Genomic DNA, 22,561 nt, shown 5'->3' on the forward strand with positions numbered 1-22,561 from the left:
GATTTATCCTGGTAAGAACTCATGCTTTTGTTGCTAGAACAGAAGTTCAGCAAAACTGTGTTTCTTGCACGTCTTCCAGACCTTATGAGGGAGGAGAGCAGTAGCTTCTTTGAAGGACAAGTTACCCAGAAGCTCAGCCAAGCATAGGTGCTTTCTGGATCAAAGCGCTTCTGATGTTACAGCTTAATGCTACAAAATGCAAAAGCAGCAGTATATAACCCTTTCCCCCACAACAGTCAGGGCATAAGGGAAACATGCTATTTTAACCCAAGAATAGCATAATAGGATTGCTTCCTTGCAAGACACATGCAGTCACATTATCAGGCTGAAACATATGAAATGAGGAATGAAATTCAGCATATAATGGTACTTATACACAGCATTACATGCTTCATTTCAAGAGACTAATACTGAACTTCAGCTGTCAGATTTTAGCCTTTAAAATTAAAGGTTTGAACACACTAATATGAGAAATAGAAGCTTTTAAAGAAAAGACAGAGTCACATGATTCCAGCAGTTATTCCTCAAAAACAAAGACTCCAAGTATTGTCAGGTCTGAGGGGGAAGACTAAAGGGAACTGCAAAGAGTTTTCAACGCTATTTTGAAAACCAATGCTGTTTCAATACGTAGGTTTAACATAAATAAGCCACCAGATACTGCACAGGAAAGCCAGAAAAAAGTTTGCCTGCTATTTACTCAGCTTTAAATGTCACTGCTTGCCATTTAAAAAACAACAAATAACCACAACACACCCCTACACGGTAGCCCAAATGTTGCCAAAGGCAACACATTAAGTGGTTAAGAAAAGTAGATGTGGAGAGTGCGTTTAAGATGACAGACCAAATTAAGTAAGTAAAGAATAAGAGCTCCGGGGACCCAGAACACTACAAGGCAAGCACTGAGACAGCAACAAATGAATATACTGGAGAAGCCCAATGGAGAAAACGGGCAGACAAGCAAGAGGAAAGAGAAACCAGAATCGTGGCTGTAGCACCTTCAACATGTAGAAGTAAGAGAGATGTCAGAGCAAAAGCCAGACTACATAGTTGCACTCTAAAGGGAGACCTGGAAAGCAAAATAATAACACGGCAATTGGCGACAAATGCTTTGAAGCAATGTCAAAAGAGATAGAGCTTGCATATTTGTATCATTTCTAACCCTGGAGGTAAGAACATAACTCTTGTGCCTAACAAAAGAAAGCTGAGATCTTTTCACTCACTCAGCTTTGTGCAGAAATTTAAAAAAAAGTTTTACACAAGCCATTTCAAGGAGGACACAACCCAATCTTTTTTTCTCATGTCTTATCTGTCACACTGAGCACTCTAAGTGACTAATTTGAAGGCTTCTGGCTGCAAGACAACAAGCCAATGTACCCTTCTGCCACAAAAGGCATAATTAGCTACAGTGGGAGGACTGGAAATTTCCTCGTTTCCCCCAACTGTTTTCATTAGCTTCAACTGTGCAGAACTGGAAGAGAAAGACAGTATCGGTATGTTCAAAACTACAATATGAGATACCACAGGTTGATACGCTGAGACTACCAGATTAAATTGACCTCTTTTTTTGAAGGTAGTTCATAGATTTCCACTTGTTTTAAAAACAAACAAAAAAACCCCCACAAAAAACACACACAACACAAACACAAAACACCAAAACAACAGTTTAAAAATCTACAAAACCACCTCACCGAAGTACCTCTGAGCAGTAACCTTCCATTTCCATTAATTATCTAACACATTGATTGCACCAAACAAAATAAATTTAACATTAAAACAGAACAAGTTGGATGTTTAATTTCGGCTATACCAGTATACTTTTGGACAGCAGGTGAACTAATGTTGCCAAGGAGAAAACTGCAAGTACTGAAAGAGTCAGAATATGTAGGTAAAGCAAGCACATTTCAGAACAAAGCTCAAACTTTTTCACGAGGGACCAGAAGGGTTCAAGTGGCTAGGAAAAAATAGCCTGACTGAAAGGACAGATGAAAAGCAAAAAAGCTTCTTCTAAAGGCCACTTTTCTTCCCTGCTCCTCAGTAGCCGAAAACCAAAGGAAAAAAAAGTCTATGACCTAAAGTCAATTTCTCTTCTGCTTTTCAACCAACACAATTCAGGTCTTTAATAAAAAAAGGATGTATTTTCTTCAAAGGTGTTAACTATCACAGGATTAAAATAATCTTGCTTTTACAAGTGTCAGTTATTCATAGAGGAGAGAGCAAGCTTCCTCATGCAATTGCCATAGCCTGGTTACTCATCAGAACTCAGAACCAAAAGCCAAGAAACACAACAGATCTTCCTCCCTTTCTTCTTCTGTGTCAGTTGTGGCATTGAGTGATTCACTGGCTCCTCCTTCTAAAAAGGCATGTACAGGCATGGCTTATTTTATAAGGGCAAACAAGAATTAACATGCACTAACTCAGGAAGGAGCTGTAATGAAAACCATTTGTTGCATTCCAAACATTTAAGTGCTGGCATGGAAAAGAATATGGCAAGGTTTGTCTTCCTTCAATTCTCTACATCCAACAGCTCTTATGGTCAGCATGCTGAATTTATCCCTTTCCTGTCATTCCATTCAATCAAAATTTAATGTTCACTTGCTTGCCTGCTGGTAGAAACAGATAACTGTAAGTAAGGCTTCAACTGCAGTTACATGTCAAAAATGCACTACTGCAACCCATATGTATGAAGCAAGGTTTATGGACGCTCACTTACTCAATATTCAAGTTTGAAATACTTCAGGAAATTTGCTTATTTTGTTGGAACCGGAAAACACTCCCAGTGTATCTATACAAAGTGACCTTGATAACCGTTTTTCCTGTAATTATATTACAAGAAAAAACAGAAAGCAAAGAAGGCCTAACAAAAACCCTGCATTTATAAACTGAAGTCACAATCATTTGGATTCTGAGTAAAGCCTAGTTTCAGTGCAGATAAGAATCTGGGATATGGCAAGCTGGCAACGGCATAAATTAGCACACAGGCATAGAAGAGAAAGTACCTTGTTGCTGACACAGGCAAGAAAAACAGCATCTCTACAATAGCACTTCTGTTAAGAGCAGAAGACTCTATCCATAATGACAGCATTTCGAACGTACTATACACTCAGTTCTGCCTAGAAGCAAGCTGTAGCCCCTGACAAGGAGCCTCTTATTTAAATAAGGTCTTTCTCACCTTCCCCACAAAGATACCAGCAGTAGCAGCCCACGGAATATATGCGTGCAAGATTCCAGATAAATAACCAGTTCGCTTCATTTTTCAAAGTCTGTAAAAACAGCTACAAGGATCTACTGAATGCAAAAGTTATAGCAAACACCTCTCAGAGTACAAACTTAGTTTAAATGCTGCACAAGGAATACTGGTTTTGAGCAGTTTCAGAGTGCTTTTCCAAGGCTCAATGCTCCAGGTGTTTCACAATGCCCATTTACATTTGAGGGTGCTCAAATACTTCATTGGCAATTATAGAACGCACCAAGATCCCCTATTAATAGTGTTGTACAAAAGCAAACATTAAAGGAATTTTCTTGTACAACTCGGCCTCTGAATAGTTTGGATGGCTGGTAAGCAAGTGAAATGAGGAAGTGAAACTACAAAACACTTGTTAATTCAAGAGTATGTTTCCTGGGGTCCAGGGTGAAGGGGTAGGGGGGGAAGGAAGAGAAAGCACTAAAACCAAACTGAATTTACTGGAAAATATATAAGAAAAAAATCTCAGATAAAAAGTTAAAGGGCCACCATCACAGTATCTATTTGGACTGCATCTTTTCATACACACAAGTAACAGGAAAATCTAGTCCTCAAGGCGGTATTCAGTTCTCCTCCCCTCTCTCCCCCTCACACCATAATAGTTGAGAGGCTTGCATCTTCTCACTCTTGTTAACCTAGACATACTTCCAGGATATCAGAAACCAACAATAAAAGGACTGCAGGTGTTGCAGTTCAAGAACGTTTTCCTTTTTCGCTTGCGACAATGGCAAATGGTCCAGTAGGCTTACAATGAGTGTCAAAACACTGATACTAAAAATTTCCCCCTCCCTCTGCCCCCCCAAAAACCCCCACACAACACACACCACCCCGCACCCGCATGTGTATGCCACACACATACAGGGAAACGAGAGAAGGAATGAGATAATGGAGCTTGCTGTTTGCAGTTCAACATTTATCTGCCTCATACCTTACTTTCTTCTAACCTTGAGACATTCTAAGAAGGAGGAAGAGGTTACCACCAGCAAGATATTTAGCAAACCTTCCTCAGAACACAACATTTAGATACATCTATCTCAATTAAAATAATAAATTAAAAAAAGGTTTCTTGTGCACTATTGCAGGCTCTGAAGTGATGAAACAAGTCAATCATCCTCCGAGAGGAGTAAAAAGGAATTAAATCCAACATATAGCCTATGTAGCCAAGATTTTAAAAAAATAAAAGAAAAGAAAGAAAGGGGGGAGAAAAGAAGGTTTAACCATGAGCTCTTAAGCTCATATATAGACATTTAAGAAAAAGACTAGAATTCAAAAGCTTGCACATTCAGAAGTTCTCACTGAAACAACTACTTGCTCATCACTTCTGATCTAGCACCTGCAAGCATAAATATAGACTGTGCATGTAAAGTTAGACTCATATTTTCAAAGTCTTGGCTGCTTTCTTTACGTGAGGATTTCTTTAGTGTCTCTGATTACAGTACTTTTTACTTCTGAACTTTCTTCTTTGTGAGAACCCACCCTCCTCTCCTTGCCTAACCACATATTGCAAATGCACCTAGCAGTTTCCTTGTACTTTCAGCACAATGCAGTGCTTACACAACTTTCATTGCTTGTCTGCTTTTGGTAAAAGGAGACTTTCTCTGGAGAGCTCTCCTCAATGTGCTTAATCTACCTGGTCACCACCAACCCATAGCAGGTTTTTCCTTTAACTGATCTGCCAGCACTTCCCTCCTGAGACATAGCCAGCTTGCGTCCTCCATAAGCCAACATTTTTGTCAGCTCTCTGTTTCCCACAATTGAGCTTTTTACTGCAGCTTTTTGAGAATCAATTCCACCTTTCTGTAAAGCAAGGGCCCACTTGAACCTCCCTTACTTACCGTTCTAATTCTGCACATCTACACAATAGGAAATCACTCTCTTCAAAAAGATGCATCTTGGCAGAACAGGTCAAATCACATCAGGCATACAGCCACAGGAAAACGCACCTAAATTCAGTAATTAAAGCCTCCTCCTGACCTCAGAACTAGTGTTGCAACCAGGTACAGCAGCATTTAACTCCTTATCAAACTGAAGCTGTGCCACAGGGGCCCCTGCATTCTGTGAGGCTAATTTCGTTTAACCAACCCAAAAACTAAGGTATAAGAAAAAAAAAAATGCTCCACTGTTTAGTGTTTTTCTGGAAACCCTAAGTCTTTGATCACTGCAATCAGACAAGATGGTTAGTTTTAATTTGTGAAAAAGTAACTAGCCATCAGATGTAGGAAAAAAAATTGAAAGGCTACCTAACTTAAATAAGGTCCTTTACATCCTTTCCAAGAACCTGACTTTTGGTATTTAAACCCTCAAAATTACAAAGCTACAAATCAGACAGACTTAGCTTGAACTCCTGTGGAGGCCTGTATCAATTTTGCTGGAGAAAGAACTAAAGGGTCAAGCACACCACATACGCCTCAACGTCAGGCTGCAAGAATATGAACTGGAGATGGAATTTCAGCCAGAACACTAAATTTCCTGCCTCCTGTCACTGAGAGCCAGGCCCCCTTGTGTGATTTTAAACGGACTTTTTTGGTATGTGCAGCACATCAAGCTGTGTTTGGGACTGAAGTCTTTTTTCCTTTTAACTAATTCACAAAAATATTTGGTTCCCAAGGAAAATAATATAAACAAAGTAAAGAATATGCACTTTGTCTTAACTTCTGTGAAATAACTTCACTGTCTTAGACATGCTGCTTTTTTGTTACAAAACAATTCATGAACCCTTAAAGTTATAACATAAGGTTTAAACAGCATGACATTTTCCAAATACCAACACTACCCTCCCTTGTCTACAAGGTTTTCAAACTCTACTTACTTTGAACAGTCTAATTTACTTATTACATGTATGATGTTTAGATTTAATTTTGCATCCACTACTGTATACAGATGAGTCAGGTTTACTTCTACCTTTAATCAGCCTAACTCAAAACTCACGTACAAGGTACAGTGATGAGTACCAGAGTCTGCAATTCTTCAGCTGTTGGAATAACCGGTTATCTAGGCTCAGCACAACTGCCTACGGTATTATTTCAACAACGAGACATCTTTAGCTGATAAAACAGCATGATGGTGCTCGCATCCTTCTAACTCTCACTCAGTCTTCCTGGAGCTGATAATCTAGACTGAATCATTACTGGAAATAGGATTTTTTTATTTTTATTTTTTTTTCCCTTTTTCATGTACCCTTTCAAAAAAATATAGCTAGGGCAGACACTCATTCCCCCAAACAAATACAGCTGGTTAGTCTAGTGCTCTCCAGTTAATATCGCATCAGGGCATAGTTGCTTCTAGAGCTACCCATTCTTCTTGACAAGGATCAATGGCACAAGACTGGGTCTCTTCAATTCTGCAAGCTGGAAAGTGTCAGATGTATTAAGCCTTTCATATATGGATCTCTCAAGTTGAAGAGAGATGTGCTGTACTCTTCTTATGATAATTAATCCATGGGAAAAAAGGACTCCGCTTTGAAGATGAAAAAATATGATGCCTTGTATAACACAGAGAAAGGATGAGGTACAGTTGGTCATCAAGTATCAATCTACATTTGCTGGGTGCGTTCAGCCACTTTTTATAAATTAAACTGAGAATCTAAGTGAAGGGTTACAGCAAAACTGAAACTGACAGTTCATATGCTGTGAAGAGTGCAAAACTAAAACCAAATATGGCTCAACTGTTGACAAGTATTTTTAAAGTTCTATCATGAGCAATCAAGAGATGAAGGGAATGTTTGCAATGAAACATGTTTATAAAAAAAGTTATAACTGCATTTCAAAACAATCAAAGATGTACTAGGAATTGTTTTGCAGCTACATAGGAACAAGAAAAAGCACATAGTCTACATGTGGTCCTGGACAAAGCTATTGAAGTAACTAGTTTCAGATACATACACACATACAAGTACCTAATATTCAAATTTATAGGCTTTTTTTTTTTTAATATCACAGTAATTTAAGCAAAAGCTAAAAATTATATTTTGATACAAGAAATCTGAAGCACATCCCAAGGCTAAGGACTTGAAAGATTCAGGATCTTTAAAATTTCAAAAAGATATTGCCAGGGACTTGCTTTGCAACATTATAAACAAACTCATCTTGGAATATAAACAGAAACTTCCTAACTTTTTGGCTCTAAGAAAAGTCCCTATTACCTATATAAAGACAGCTGCTGTATGCAGCAGTGAAGGTGATACTTTGAGTTCTTTGTAACTTAGCCCTGGACTTCATGTGCAATGAAGTAGAAAGCACAGGCAATAGACTTTGTTTTTCTGTACACATTCAGTTGGTTGGGTTTCTTAACCCAAAAAGATTGAGCCGATATTCACATGTGCCAGTAAGCAGACACACAGTAACAGAGGTTTTGCACCTTGTAGATTCACCTTAACTCTACTCCTCAAAGTAAAACACTCCACAGTTCTATATATTTCAAAAAAGGATGACAGAATTAACTAAATACTTCAAAGCACCTATTAGCATGCAACAGTTTTTCTGTGGTGAGATAAAAAGTGCTTTTTCTCAAGAACAGAAACATAAAGCACTATGCAGACAGTGAACAGTCTTAATAGACATCTTATGTGATGCATTCATTCTTAGTGCTGGAAAAACCAGTTGCAATGAAATGGAATGATTTCTCACCTTTACATTACAGACTAGCCTAGTCCTCCTAAACCCTCAGTTATTTCCTGCTCAGTTTTAAACCCTACTTCTGCTGCCATGACCCCTACTCTTCTCCTCAGGTCCTACAGTGAACTTCTCACACGGTCCCCAGTCATTAAGGGGGAGCGCAACCACTGCTGCATCAGACAAGGTTACCATTACTCTTCTCCAGAGGTCAAATCCCTGGGGTCCAGATGAATGGTTTCCTCTTGACCCCAAAGCAAGTACATGCAAGGCCTGACTCTTAATGACTCCTGTAAGGGAAATGCTAATGAACACAAACAACCAAATTAACAGAGGAAGTAACACAGATGTGGGCTGGCTGGACTTCCAGTCCTACAGTGAAAGCAGCTAAAGGAGCAAGCAAATAATAGCAATAGGTACTCTAGTTTTATACCACATACCCATTCTTGCCATCAAAGCATACTCTCCTGGAATTAAATATATTTAGTTCTAATACCCAAATCCATACCAGGAGTGGTACAAAGTAACTATAGTTTAGCAGAGGACCCGTTGCCTCTGACATACTTTCCATAAGGCTTACACTTCTGGTACTTGGGTTTATACCTGCAAAGGCCCAGGCTGCCTCTGCACGTTACACTTTCCAGTATTGGCCTCAGTACAGCATCACTGTAAGAACTCCTCTTCTTCCTCTTCCCATGGAATTACATAAAATGAAGCTGTAGTTCCAACGAATGCTACAAAAAATATCTGAACTAAGGATAAAAAGAATAAAGCATGCAAGCAGAGATTTATGACAGTATTAATCCACAGGTCATGCTATTTACTGGCTGAGAGATCATAAGGATCAATTTAATCCGCAGAATTTTACACATACTTAGAGTTCTTACAAAGTTTAAACAACAGTCCTTCTGCAGCATCCTAGAGCCAGGAGGCATTTAAAAATGCCAGCTGTTGGCTGCTGAAAATCATCGGAAAGATATCTTTCGTCATCATAGCATGCTAATCCTTTTTTAAAGTTGCTTTGATCTTTTTTACACTACTCTGTATCCAGACTCATTCCCCTAGAACAAAGACATTCAGAATTAACAGGTATATTCTCAGAACATCCAAGAGAAAACATCCAAGAGAAAGTTTGCACAGTTGCTTACTTCATTCCTGAAGAAGGTCACTGCAGTTGCTAGTCCCACAAGATCACAAAGTAAATAACTTGACAGGCTGCTTGAGACCTCCAATGCACTCAAGTAAGATGTTTTATGTATGCAAATGAGACCAAACTGGACAAGACTTAGGGATCAAATCTGAGGAGACACACAAGGACCAAAACATCTCTAGAGGTTCCCTGCCCCTCTGCTTTTTTGCTCATCCTCTCAAGTTTTCTATTTTCAATACTACAGTCAGAAAGACTACAGAAAGTGCCTAAGGAAGATTTCAACAAGCAAGGGTAGCTAATGAAAAGCACAAGATATTAAGGAATACAAACTGATCTGGAAGTCTGTAATCAGTATGGCTTCACTCTACACATCAGGTAATACCTAAACCTTTAATCTTACATTAAGTAAATGGCTTGCCTAATAATTCTCTGATTGTTTTTTTGCTAGAAATTGGATGGCAGCATCCAATAGATGAGTAACTTTTTTTTGCCTCTTTAATAGAAGCAAATCAGTATTACTTTCAATCACTGAGGGCAAAAAGTCCCTTAATTTCTTCTAATTTTCTGCTTGGTGCCACCTTTAACACAGCTTTCATCTTCTCTTCAGTTGTCTCCAAGCTCAGGCCAATCAACATAGCACTGCAGCTTTTCTCTTTTTTTGAAGGACAACCACCAGAGAGCCATCTTATCCAGGAACTAAACCTCAGCTGGTAAACAGGTAATACCTAAACTGGGAGCGATTCCTTTCCCATATGGAATATTTGCAGAATGACTGATAATAGGAACTACAGTTCTAAAGACACTAAGTTCTCTAGGGTTGACAGGCTAGCCTACTGTGATCACCAAAGCTGAGTTAAATATTTGCAGTGCTACAGGAGTAAAACCGAAGTTGCTCAAACAATATGAATCACACTTGTGAAACAACACTAGGGATTAGCAAGTGTTACAGGAGATTGGGTGGAGGAGGGAGCAGGGAAGGAACGGTGTTTCTAGGCTTTTTAAAACTCTCAAAAGTGTGCAATTGCCATCTGGAAGGCAATGTATGCCTACAATTTTTGCTGCAGCATAAAGATTTAGAAGAGGAGACCCAAGTGACGTCTGCTTTTCTCCATTCCAGAGTCAAAGACTCCCCACAGAAAGGGGCCTAAGAACTGAGGGGAGGAAAAAAGAGGAAAAGGAAAATTAAACATTTTTAATGATAGATTCTGCCTGTGAAAGTTGTATATCAGAAGGACCTTCTCGCTTAAAGAACTTACTTTCCCTTCCTTGTAAAAGGATTATTCACCATAATTGTAACAATTCTGATAATTTTAAGCTTTTACTATTTTTTCTTCCCAGTCAGTGCTATCTCTGAATGGTAAAAAAAAAAAAAGGTCTCCAAAGGCTTGAAACTCCACTAATTGCATTTATAGTTTACTTAAATTATTGCTGTGGGGAGGAAAAGCAGAGGAGAAAAGTTGTCAGTTATCACAGAGGAACTTACTGAAAAAACTCCTCTCTCTTCAAAAGCCACAGGCTCTTTTGTTAAGATGAGCTTTAGGAGTACAAAAGGGATACACTATGCAAGGAAGAAAAGAAGAAAAGAAAAGTCTTTTCCAAACTTCTACATAATAGCATTCTTGTCGGAAAACAATGAGTTGTGGTTGATGGTAAAAACAGCAGTGTCAAATTCAGTAAGCTATTACGGTCCAACATGTCAAAACTGTCCAATAGCAATTATCTTGCCCAAGATAAAAATTAACATGTCTGGAAGGATTTCCATAGTAAATTTTTTCCTAGGGTTTATGACACAGTTATTAAAAAAATTAACTGAAAATGTGCACAAATTCAAAGAATTCTATAGATTCTCTTAAAAATAAAAAGTTAAAGCAGTAGTCAAGATATTCTTCTTGCAGTACTTTTTGCCACATACATCTGCATTAAACTCTGTTGTCCATACTATGCATTGCTACCATGCGCTATTGCAGACAACATCACTGAGCATGCAGGCAACATTTTAAAAAGACTTCAAAGCACTTTCATGCACCTCTGCATGCAGCACCTGTAAGGTGCAGTATGTGAAGCAGCCGATAAGGAGAACTCACAAAATGGGATGCACAGGAGGAGCCAGGTGCACAAGAAGACTGGCTCGCCCCTCACAGTTATCTCACTATTGTTCCAATGCCACATCTACAGCGCCTTAAAACCAAGGCTGCCCAAATATACTCAGACTCATGAAACATCTAATACCACACCAGATACTTGGGATGGAATCAGGACTGACTAGGTAGTACACCAGCAAGGAGAAAGACTGGCGGAGAGCCACTTCAGGCAGAAAGCAGATTCAGCTGCTGGCTGAAACAATACTGTCGTACCCCTCCATCACAGACCAAGGGTTCCTATCACACTGCAACAGCCCTGCTCTCTGCCAGAGAAAGCTCCAGTGCATGTCAGATCCCACAGTAAGCAAGTAAAACTACAGCTTTAGATTATGGCAGCAGAGCATTTGTGCACTTTTTTACTATCATCCAGTATGAATTAATAGCCATAAAGCTTCTGTTGTAACAATTAGCTATTGTCTGTGAAGCACTGCAATTTCAAGATATCCCAATCAACACATAGTAACTCTCCCCTCCTCATCTTCTATACACACAACTGTCAGGGCTTTCATTTCCTTCAAGAAGGAATTATCAAACTGTATGACTCGTTCTGTTCACATAAATACATCTAATTATAATAAGATTTTAGCCTGACCACTCTTAGATAAACTCGCTCAACAGAGTTCAACAAATAATTTAAGATCTGCAAGAAGGTATTAAGTGGCTTTTATATGCTAGACTGTATGCTATATTATCTGCTTCAGTATAAAAGCACAGGCCTGTAGAACCTGCAACACACATGTAAAATTTGTTTGCCTCCCATCTAAAATGACTGTTTGCTTATGCAGCCGTTCCATGGTAAATGCGTATGGGATAAGATCGTACATTATTGCTATTAAGCCATGGCTGCTCCACGTTAACTGGCTCACAGCTTCATGTCCCCTGGCATGTATACTGTCTACTAACTCCCTGGCAGTGGCTCAGATCTGGTCTCCAAATGCTCAGCGGCACCTCATGCTAACTGACACCAGAGCCTGTACTACTATGCAAGTTTCTCCAAGTCTGAGGATGCTGCTGCGTGCCAGGAAATCAAGAAATGGAAGTGAAGAGAGTTGTCAGATTAAGATGGTTGTTGGAAAACAGAGAGGCTTGAAGGAGAGGCTGAAATTAGGTTGAAGAAGCATGCGAGTACAGCAGGAAGCACTGCAGATTCTTGTAGCTACAGAAACAAACCACTAGCTACAGATTAGAGCTGAATACGGAGAAAGGGATACCTAGTTCCGGATTTTACAGAAAACGAGCACAGCAATTCTGTGCCCATCAGCTCAAAGTTAGTGAGGCAGTCTAATGCCTGCCAACTCATCTCAGTGGTACAACTATTAAAGCACCTACTTTACTTTCCATAACTGCTTCTTAACCGTGTGCTTGCAAGGCTAGAGGTCCCTGCCAGCCTAAACCGTTCTGGGAGTCTAAGGGTATTGAACTATTTCAGAAGAGGCATATGCCATAGCTTCTGGCTTGAGCAGAACTTTGAAAACAATATTAGATTTTCAAAACTGATAAGACTGTGGATTCAGAACAAGGCCAAAGTCCTAGTACATTCTATAATTAAACAATTCCATTATTTTTAAAAAAACCAAACCAAAGCAAACAGAAACTGCTTCTTGCCCAACAATTTTAAAAACAAAAGCCACTTGAGAGAGGACAATTAAAACAATGCAAAATGCTGCCAAAAGGGAAAATCCCAAGGCCTACATATGACCAACACCTTCCTCAAGCAACAAACCTGCTCTGCATGATCCACTGTGTTTAGCCTCCCATGTGTTTAAACACACAAGAAATCTGTAACACTTCAGACTCTGCCTTCCAATAACAAAGTGCTGTATATTACTAATGTAGCCCCTTAACTGGCTTATAAAATCCTCAAGCCTCCTCTAACACCATTTGTGGTTGTTGCCCTGCCTGTTAATAGCACAGGAGGCTATTAAGCACAAGTCCTCTAAATCCATTCACTGAACATTTGTCACAAGTTCTCAACTTTTTCTGTCATGGAAACATATACATACAAATAAACACGATTTCCCATCAGCCCTCAGACTTAAGTTCTAAGTGACACTTTATCCTTTTTCCTTGGGCGTATCATCAACTGTGCTCTCAAAACACAAGAAGGGATAATTAAGCTCCTTACAGAACAGGTCCAGCATAGGCTACTGTGAGAGAGGATTCTCCTTGCAGCAACTCAGACACCTATTGAGCAATGGGCCTCTTAATCAACAATTTCATCTCCAAAGAAGTGAAACCTTGGCAGAAGTTCTCTGAGTGCTAGTAGCGTCAGGCTAGTATCAATTATGTTGAGCACTGGAAGCTAGGAGACCACCTTTTTGGTCCACAAGCTGAAAAAAACCACGAGACAGTGGCCGATTTGTTTATCCTCCTGGGCTATATTTGAACTGATGATTCACCACGTACATCTTGCTAATAATTCCTTCAGCTAGCCATTTCAGTTCCCTTCTCTAACCTCCAAAAGTCTCCAGAATTCAACTATTACTCTACACACACTTCAAGATGAAAAATGCCACTATTGCTTCCAGAAAACACAACTAATTCCACCACTTCGAACATACACAGCTCTTAACTTTTTAAAGCACTGTAAAACCAAAGAACTATTACTGTATTGGACAAAATTGTGTGTGGATTCCCTACAACATCAACTTATGATGGTCTTCAGTCGTGGTTTTTTTCTGATTGAAGGCATTAAATGTCCACCTTGGTCCAGATAAGAAAAGCAGTGATCACTACATGTACTTTTATAATATGTCACTAAAGCTATTCTGTTTCTCAAAATTTTGCAGCAACCTTCTTCAGTCTAAAACTTTTCCTCTTTGGTTTCAAGATGTTTCAGGAATCTCTTCTGTTATTCTGAATTATAACTATAAAAAGTTATTCTTTGAAGTCCTTCTTAGATTTATTTGCTTGCCAAGAACTCAAAAATAGCTGAACAAAGCAAACAGCTACAAAGTTAGCTCTCCGCGAGGAAGCATCTGTGCTGGTTTCATTTTCTTGGCTTTCTGGGTGGGGAAGGACCTTTAAATGGCAGGCAACTGGGATGAAGCGGGGAAAGGCAAACAAATAAAAATAAAAATAAAATAAAAAAACCACCAAAAAAACACACTGAGGAAGATCTGCCAAAATTTAGTACAACAAAGCATTATGAAGCTCTGTCTCTTCTAGGACATGTTTAGTGAGTGAAAGGGCCTGAAACCTCCCTGTTTTAACTGATCAGAGGTCCAAAAGAAATTGGCAATAATGTTATCAAAGCCTGCCTGAAGGACTTGATCAGCCATCTAGCGCCAAATCTCAGAAATATTTCCTCTACCAAGCACAGGAGGAAAAAAAAAAAAGGGAAAAAAGATCAAATAAACTGTTCCTCTCATATCAAAGGACCCCTCACACGTGCTGTATCTTGAAATTTCCAAAAGCGTCTTTACCTTTGCTCTTACAGTAGAAATACGGCCACTGTGAACTAGTGTGCATCACTCTAATAGTAGCTAGAACTAGAATTCACCCCAGACGGTGAAGAAATACACTGCCCACCTATGTGCCTCTTTGCCTCAGAGTTGCATGTGAAAGTTACAGAAAGTGATGGCCACACATATCCTGATAATTGGCATACAGCTATGCAATCTTCTCATTTTACAGTAGCTCTTGGCAAGCTTATTAGGAACCTATTTTAATTGCTAATTAATAGCATATTTGTCTTTGGGGGGTGGAAAATGGTTGATCTTTTAATTGAGCAGTTCCTACAAATTAGAAGTAAATAAGAAGCATTAAGTTTATGAAACATGATTTTCCCCTCAATCTGTACTCAAACTAAAACAGCAGGAAAAACATTTTATTGATTTTGACTCAAAACAGGCAATACTATTCCTAACAAGAGAATATTCCCTTCTTGTTTTTCCTGAGCAGTTTACAGGGGGATTAAACACACAACCCAGTAAAACTTGGTAGGAAGACTCACATGAACAGGAACTTCAGTTTCGCATTTGATAGCTAGACCTTGGCCAGGGTACATAGGCAATGGAACAATTCCTTTTTATGGGACTCAGATTAAGCTGTAATCTTGATGTTATTCCACAGAAGTGGTAGGGACTGAATACACTAATATTACCGAGCTGAAACATCTCTGATTCACCTGTGAAACATACACACAACTGGAGTAATAAATAAGACTTAAACACAATGCAATGTTGCTGAAACAAATAATATTTAGGGGCAGCTCAACGCTAACCCACACTTCTCCTTTAGAATATTATCAGTGAAATTTTATGTTCCTACTGTGATTTTTTTTCATCCTAATAAGCACTTCTGATGAGAAAAGACGTACAAGGGCTATAAGCAAAGTACAGTTCTGAGGCCTGATTCCACAGCCTTCTCACCGCATAGCAAGCGCTATGTGATTAACTCACTCATCACCGTAAAAGAAACTCACTCAAGGTGAACAGTAGTTGCAGAATCTGGCCTGAGAACTGTTTCATATAGGGTATGTATATCATGAAATAGTCTTACCTCAGTAAGTGCATGCAGCTGTCCTTGATGCACACAGACACCCATAAACCTACAAGAAACAAGAAAAGAAAAGTGGTTTGGGCTTTTTTCCCCCCTTTTTTTTTTTATCTTTAAAGAAACTAAGATAATAAGAAGTACTGGATATGCCAAGAAAGAAGGAAAAAGAAAAAAATTCATCCTCACAGATACTGCGTACCTCAAGGCTGATTATTTAAACATCTCCGCACAAAACAAAATCATGTGTCTACACTACAATATAATTTGAATTAGCAGTTCCAAGAGAGCACAGGAGACAGCTCAAACTCAAGATGGAAAGTTACTAATTTGACTATAAGCAAAAGGCCAGCATATGATGATTTATGCAGAAAGGAACAGTCTCAGAGCTCTATTTTAAGGAAGTTTAAGCCAAGTAATCCACTGTTGGTCTGCATAAATAGAAAATTACTTCCCTTTGCATTTTGCTGCTTAAGCATTAAGATGTTTCTTCCTATCCCATTCCTACCCAGTCAGGAATACGAGAGCACATACGTGCAGTATACTTCCCCTCCGCAACCCCCTATTTCCAACACTTGGATCCAAGCAAGTCTCGGTAGTATCCAGTATACACACATTCCACAAAAGTTACCTACACTGCACAAGGTTCCAACTCCTCCTGTTAATGGCAATGACTGTCACCCTTGAGTTTTCTGGAAAGTGACAGAGAACGTGCCATATATTTAACGTACAAGGAACAACTGAAAGCTCATGTTTACCACCGAACAAGCTGAACTTAAAAGTTACAAAACGCAAATTAATATTTACAGTAAACATCTCTTCATGAGAAAGTTCAGTAAAACAAATTGTATGCCCTTTAAGAGCCTTCCCTGCACAGTTAAAGTATTGGTTCTTTTTAGATTAACTCATTTTCAGTTTTATCATTTAGATTTTGGTCTGAATAAGCAAAAACACATTGTCTGTCATTTCCACAACGTTCAGAAATTTCCACTTTGTAAGCAAGGGGTAGAAATGCATAATTTCATTAAATGTGACAGGGGAATCTTGTGAAGAACAATTTGAAGGAAAAGGACCTTTGATATCCTCAAACACTTCTGAGTTTAACAACAAAATGATGCAAGACACATGTAGTACTAGTTCAGCTAAGCTGCTTTTGAAGAAATGAATGATCCTCACTGTTCTCTTGTCTAACAGCTGACTGGTAAATTACAAGCAGCCAAAGAAAAAATAATATCGATAAGGTCCTTTGCATAAGCTGAGCTGTGGAAATCTGTTTTTATAACCCAAGAAGCAGCAGGACTTGTACATGAACATCTATTGCCTGCTCTCACCTCAAATAATATTCCCCAAAGTAACTACGCAAATTTTAATTTGAGAGACAGTGAAAATCCAATTCCTCTTGTTTAACGAGGAACGAGGGCATGACCAGGTATTCAGGGGAAAGGGAAGAAGAGTTCTTTTAAAACATTTCTGTTTGAGTTTCACTTCATACAGCAATTGCATATGAACAATTTTGTAAACAAGCTGACAAATTAAGCTTCCTGAGACTTAAGAAATCCAGGCTCCTCCAGAGCAGAAATCTGTTTCTTCCTTAACGCATTCTCCAAGTCTCCAGAGTTATCAGGACGGTGTTAATAGTTTTATTCACAAGCAAAAATGGAAAAAAAAAAAAAGTCCAAGATATCAGTTCCACCATTAGGCAACTTTTGAAAGTATTATTTTCTCTTTTATGAAACATGCTAATGACACAAGGTTAATCCAGTACTGCAGTATTTTCATTCAACAAAAAATGAGGCTAAGCAATTAAAAGTAATAATGTTTTCTTCTATGTATCAAGTCTTCCTTTGTAAAGGTGTATTACACTACTTTCAAATTAGGAATTCATTGTATTTGACTTAATTCTAAAATATGAATGCAATCAAGAATTTATCAAAATTTTGGCAAAATTAGATTTCTTGTCTCATCCTTATCAAACAGGAAAAACATCACCGTCACCCCAAAGACTGGTAGAACTAACTTTTTCTGCCAACCTGTTTTGGTCAAGGGAAGTCTCAGTGGAAACATAGTCATTACCTTTGTGAACCTATGCTTAAGGCAGAAAAGACACACTGTCTCAAGTTACCAAGAGTTCAAAAATTCTTAAATGTTCAGGGTTTCTACTGGGAAACAGACATACATTTCTAACTTTAAATCAGAAATTAAAAACCAAGCTCAATATCATGATCTCATGGAAAAAAGCTGGACATAAAGATACATTTATAAACCCTGCATATTTAGAAGTTATTACCCAGGAAAAGAGAAACCAGATACACTGATAAAGACAGAATTAATGAGTTTACAAGCAACATACTGAAACCATTTAAACTTTGTGTCAAGAATCTCAGTTTTCAGACTCTGGAAAATAGATTGATAGAATAGACCTCTAGTGATCCAAATTCCTGGAAAACAACTTCTTAGCTGCTGTATCAAACAATAAAAAGCCTCTTGGTTAAGCCAACTACTGCTACAAAACACTGTTGGAAAGCATTTTCACTAAAAGATAATACACGCAGCTGCTATCAGGAAATACAATTACCAAGCAAGACTTAACATAAGATTTCAATTTCTGAGATTGCCCCAGATGAGATTCCAAGTTCTGTGGATAGGAAGCTGACATGCAGGTCCAGTACAGCTGATATTATTCCTGTTGGCTAGACGCACTGTCTCCAGAGCCAAAATGTGCTTGTAAGTGAAGTTCAGCAGAATGTCTTGTCAGCCAAAGGTTACACTTCCTATAAGCTTTTCTGGTTGGAAGAAGCTTCAATGAGCCAGTCATCCACAAAACAGGAGACCATTTGCAGATTTAAGGAAGTTTATTTTCAAGACAGTGTATCTGGCCTTATCAGGAAAGCTGAAGCACTTCCAAAATCATAACTAGTGGTTGGAAAAGTTTCACCAGAAGCTGCAAATATGAAGGATGCTATTTGAGTCCACCGTACTAGATACAGTGCAGCACATTTCCACCACAAAATGCTTTCTAATAAATGTTAGCAAAGTTCAGACGTTGGAAGTCTCTTTCCATAAACCAGGTTATTCCTCAATCAATCTGGAATACCTGCCCTCCTAGAGAAGAGGAAGAGAAGGTACTCTGGATATTTCTTAGTCCATTACAGCAGTTACCCAAACTGCTTTCAGTTCAGTCAGACTGCAAGGGAGAAAATTCCAGACAGAATCTAACAACTGTAGCCTCAGTCTGCAATCTTTGCCTCCTTGATAAATCAAGCAAAATTAATATCCAGATCATACAGCCACTGTGGACATTGAGACATTGAACACATGCTTCCCATTAAAAGAACTTCACTGGGACATATTCCTGTTTTGTGGATAAACCTGGGGCAGCTACAGTCCAACATAATAAATTGATGCCCTCTGAAATCTACTACTTGTACGAGAAAATTCAACAGTTTGACAATAACATTAAACATAAGAAACAAACCAAACACACCAATGCAAGTGTCTCTCATATGAGCTCAGTAACACAAGAAGAAACAAGGTCAAAACACAGACACATACTTCATTGCACTGACTGCTGGAGAAGGAAGAGGGTGAGTAGGAATATTAAGTCTGTATTAAGACTTTCCTTAATGTTTTAGGCACTATGCTAGATTTAAAATGTATTTTAAGTTTTCTACACTTGCCTTTTGATTTTCCAGACTTAGAGGTAAGGCATTTAATCTAACCTTTCTGTCACATATTATACACAACACATGCAGCCTCTTTTCTGCTGTCTCGCGCACCGCATTTCTAAAATACTCCTTCTCGATAACCACATGACACAGAGAGAAGTAAAAGTATTTTTCTTTTCTGTTAAAGCACTGTTCAACACAGGACAAAGGATGTTAAAAGACTAAAGCCGTCTTTCTGGCTATTGTAACGAAGTCCATCACAAGCAATTTCACAAAACGGAAGGTCTGAAAGGAGAAAGCTGCATGCAAAAAAAAATCCTGGTATTGTGTTCCCAGGGTGTTACATTTGTCTGAAAGCAGATGAAACAAAATTCTCCTTGAAAGAAGTCAATGTAATATGCACACTGCTTGCTTATTTGTGTGTGTGCACAAGAAGGTGGATTTAATCAATGAGTCAATCTGCCTGCATGCTCACTGCCAAACACGCAGCAATACCTCCAAGCGCTCCCATGAGAGCACTTAAGACATGAGCTAAGGTTTTCTGTGTACAGAATGTTTGAAATGAAGTCCCCAAGGTACAGATCAAAGAAAGAAATACTTTTTCATGCAAACAGTAGTGATACTAAAGACTGAAATTCTATCTCAAAATTGAAGATACACTAATTTAAGAGACAGCACAGGAGATGAAGAATCTGTGTTAGCACACCACTTCATTTGTGAAAAAATGAGAAAAAACACACCTATAAGACATTACCAGAATGAAAAGGTATCGGGTCTCTCAGGCTGCAGCCCTAAGGCTCCCAGTCTAGGACAACAAGGACAGTGATTTCTTGAGTCCTCTCCAGCTCTATTTTCTTACTTTGATTTGGGTAAAAACTCATGACTGCTGCAGCACATCAGCATTCAGAGAAACAGCAAAGCGGTAAAACACATTTACAAGCATACACTAGACCTTTCATAACCCCGGTACCAGGTCTAACCCAAGCCTTGAACAACACTGCGCTCTAAATGGGACACGAGCTAATAAGGAAGCAAAGAAATGCTCCAGACCTCTGTTTTCCCTAACCCCGGTAATTTCAGTCTTGCCATGGACCAGCCAACCTGTATTAAAATGGCTATCGTAAACATCACACAGTGCAAACCAGAACTCCAGTTCACTTTTCCACTCCTGCTCTCACCATCTGTTTTGGGGGAAGATGTGATAAAGCCAGCACATCCCACACCCAGCACAGGGAAAAGTGTAGATCAGAGGCAGAAAAGCATTTTAGCTCTCCATGTTTAACTTGGGAGGTCGAGATAGGAGATGAGCTTGACGGTAAAAACAGAGCAGAAGACTCCATGAACACCACCAGTCTGCTTTTGCCCTGCCCACTCCTAAAATGTCCCTATGCTGGTCCCTGGAGAAAAAAAGCAAAACAAAAAAAAGCAGCTCTTTCATACGTAGTTTCTTATGATCACCAGACAGTGACTGAACAAAAAGTTACTACATTATAGTTAACATCTCTGCCCCTGGAATCATATCTGCTAGTTGAAATAGGAAGCAAAAGGGAGACAAACAAAAAAACCTCTAAATCCCCTTACTTTTTACCATCATGCCAATGCAGCTGCAAGAGTTGGAGTCTTCCATTCCAAAATATCCTTAATAGACTGACAAAGAGGTTCCACTTTTGTCAAAATAATCCCTCTAATAGAGGGCAGTTTCTCATTTTCTTTATGGAAAATACATTAGAAATTTTTTTATATATACGTACATATTTGACCACTAGAATCTCTATGATGCTATCATGCTGATGGTATACCTACTGGGGACTTGGTAAGTGAAAACTAAGTTCTTCACTTACATCAGTCTCCTGATCAAGATGGATCTACATAGCTAGCCAAGAGCAGAATTTGAGCACAGAAATACTGAAATGACCGGGGATATTTAAAGTTAGCCTTTCACTCCATGCCCATAAACATGAGTTATTTTTAAAGCCTAAATAACCAGACCGATACTTCACCAAGTATTAAAAGCAGAAAAACTGAAATACCTTGACACAACTCCATCTCCCAAAGTAGTACAGAAGCGTCACTAAGGTAAAAACACAGACCTGCCCCTAGGTAATGTCTACTGAGCTAAGGAATGGAAGAAAGTCAGCAGCTACTGACAAACTCATACTCAGAACGGTGATTGCAGACTAGGACAAAAACCTCAAAAGGCATCTGTAACTGTGAAAATGAGTTGATATGGACAGAACAGAAGCAAAAGCAGTTTCAAATAATCAGCAATATTTATTATTCACATCAGTACAATCAGTGGCAAAAATAGAAGAATCTTTGCAGTAACATCTTGAAGTTAACCGTGGGCACATTGGAATTGATAGCTTGTTAAAAGTTGCTATGTATTTTAGAGCACTGGCAAAGGGATGGGTTTTTTAATCACCCAAAGGATAGCAATGCTCTTTGGCTACCAAATACACTACTAGGAAGAGGAATCTCTTCTCTCTTCCATGCCACTTAGTTCATATAAACCAGGGAAGAGTTCTAGGACAAAAAACATTGATCCAGTTACAAATTTTAGGTATCAAAGCATCAGGATGTTCAAAAACATAATCACACACCCAGATTAAGGAAGATTTTAGTATACTAAAATACAGGCATCATTGCTGAATCTGACATCCACTTTCTAGAACATTAACTGACTGAACTACCCATGTTGCAATAGGTTGAGAGCAGATTTTGGATTCCATAAAGCCAGCATCTATCCAGTTTCATAATTTTACAAGCCATTTGCTATCAGAGCACCTCCCAGCCCTCTACCTGCTACAATTAACCACTGCACAACACCATCTCAACATTTCAGCCTAAGAATCCACTAGTATCCTTACTGGCAAACAACAGATCGGCACCAAGGAAAGTAACTTGTTTACAGCATAAGTTAACAGTAGGTAGTCCTAGAGCTTACAGAAGATGAAGCAGCTCAGGTAGATATATTACATAAAATCAGAGTACACCTTCAAGGCATGTGGAGAAGATCCAGCGACTAATCAATAATAATTAAACTTGATGCTAGTGACAAAACAGCTTACTCGGTAATATAGAGGAAGAACTTCAAAGGACAGAAATTAAGTGAAGAAAGTAACATTTAACAGCAAACTGAGGTAGCTCATAGTCCCTGGAATGGGGAAGTTATACATTAGAACTTCTTGGAGGAGGATCATTGCCTTTAAATACTAATATAAGCTTCACATGTCCAAAAATAATCCCAGAAAATGTTT

The 22,561-nt window shown here is 38.8% G+C and overlaps 1 protein-coding gene across 1 annotated transcript in view; it reads right to left on the bottom strand.

Annotated features, from left to right (window-relative positions):
- The window catches only part of TESK2 (testis-specific kinase 2), a 72,142-nt gene that overhangs the window by 26,103 nt on the left and 23,478 nt on the right, over positions 1-22,561 (bottom strand). Inside the window, exon 3 of the mRNA XM_009708475.1 lies at positions 15,646-15,694. Within this exon, the coding sequence (XP_009706777.1) occupies positions 15,646-15,694 (49 nt within the window). The remainder of the gene's footprint in view (positions 1-15,645; positions 15,695-22,561) is intronic.

The sequence above is a fragment of the Cariama cristata genome, unplaced genomic scaffold, assembly GCF_000690535.1.
Source record: "Cariama cristata isolate BGI_N322 unplaced genomic scaffold, ASM69053v1 scaffold22479, whole genome shotgun sequence".
In the NCBI taxonomy this organism is placed as follows: Eukaryota; Metazoa; Chordata; class Aves; order Cariamiformes; family Cariamidae; genus Cariama; species Cariama cristata.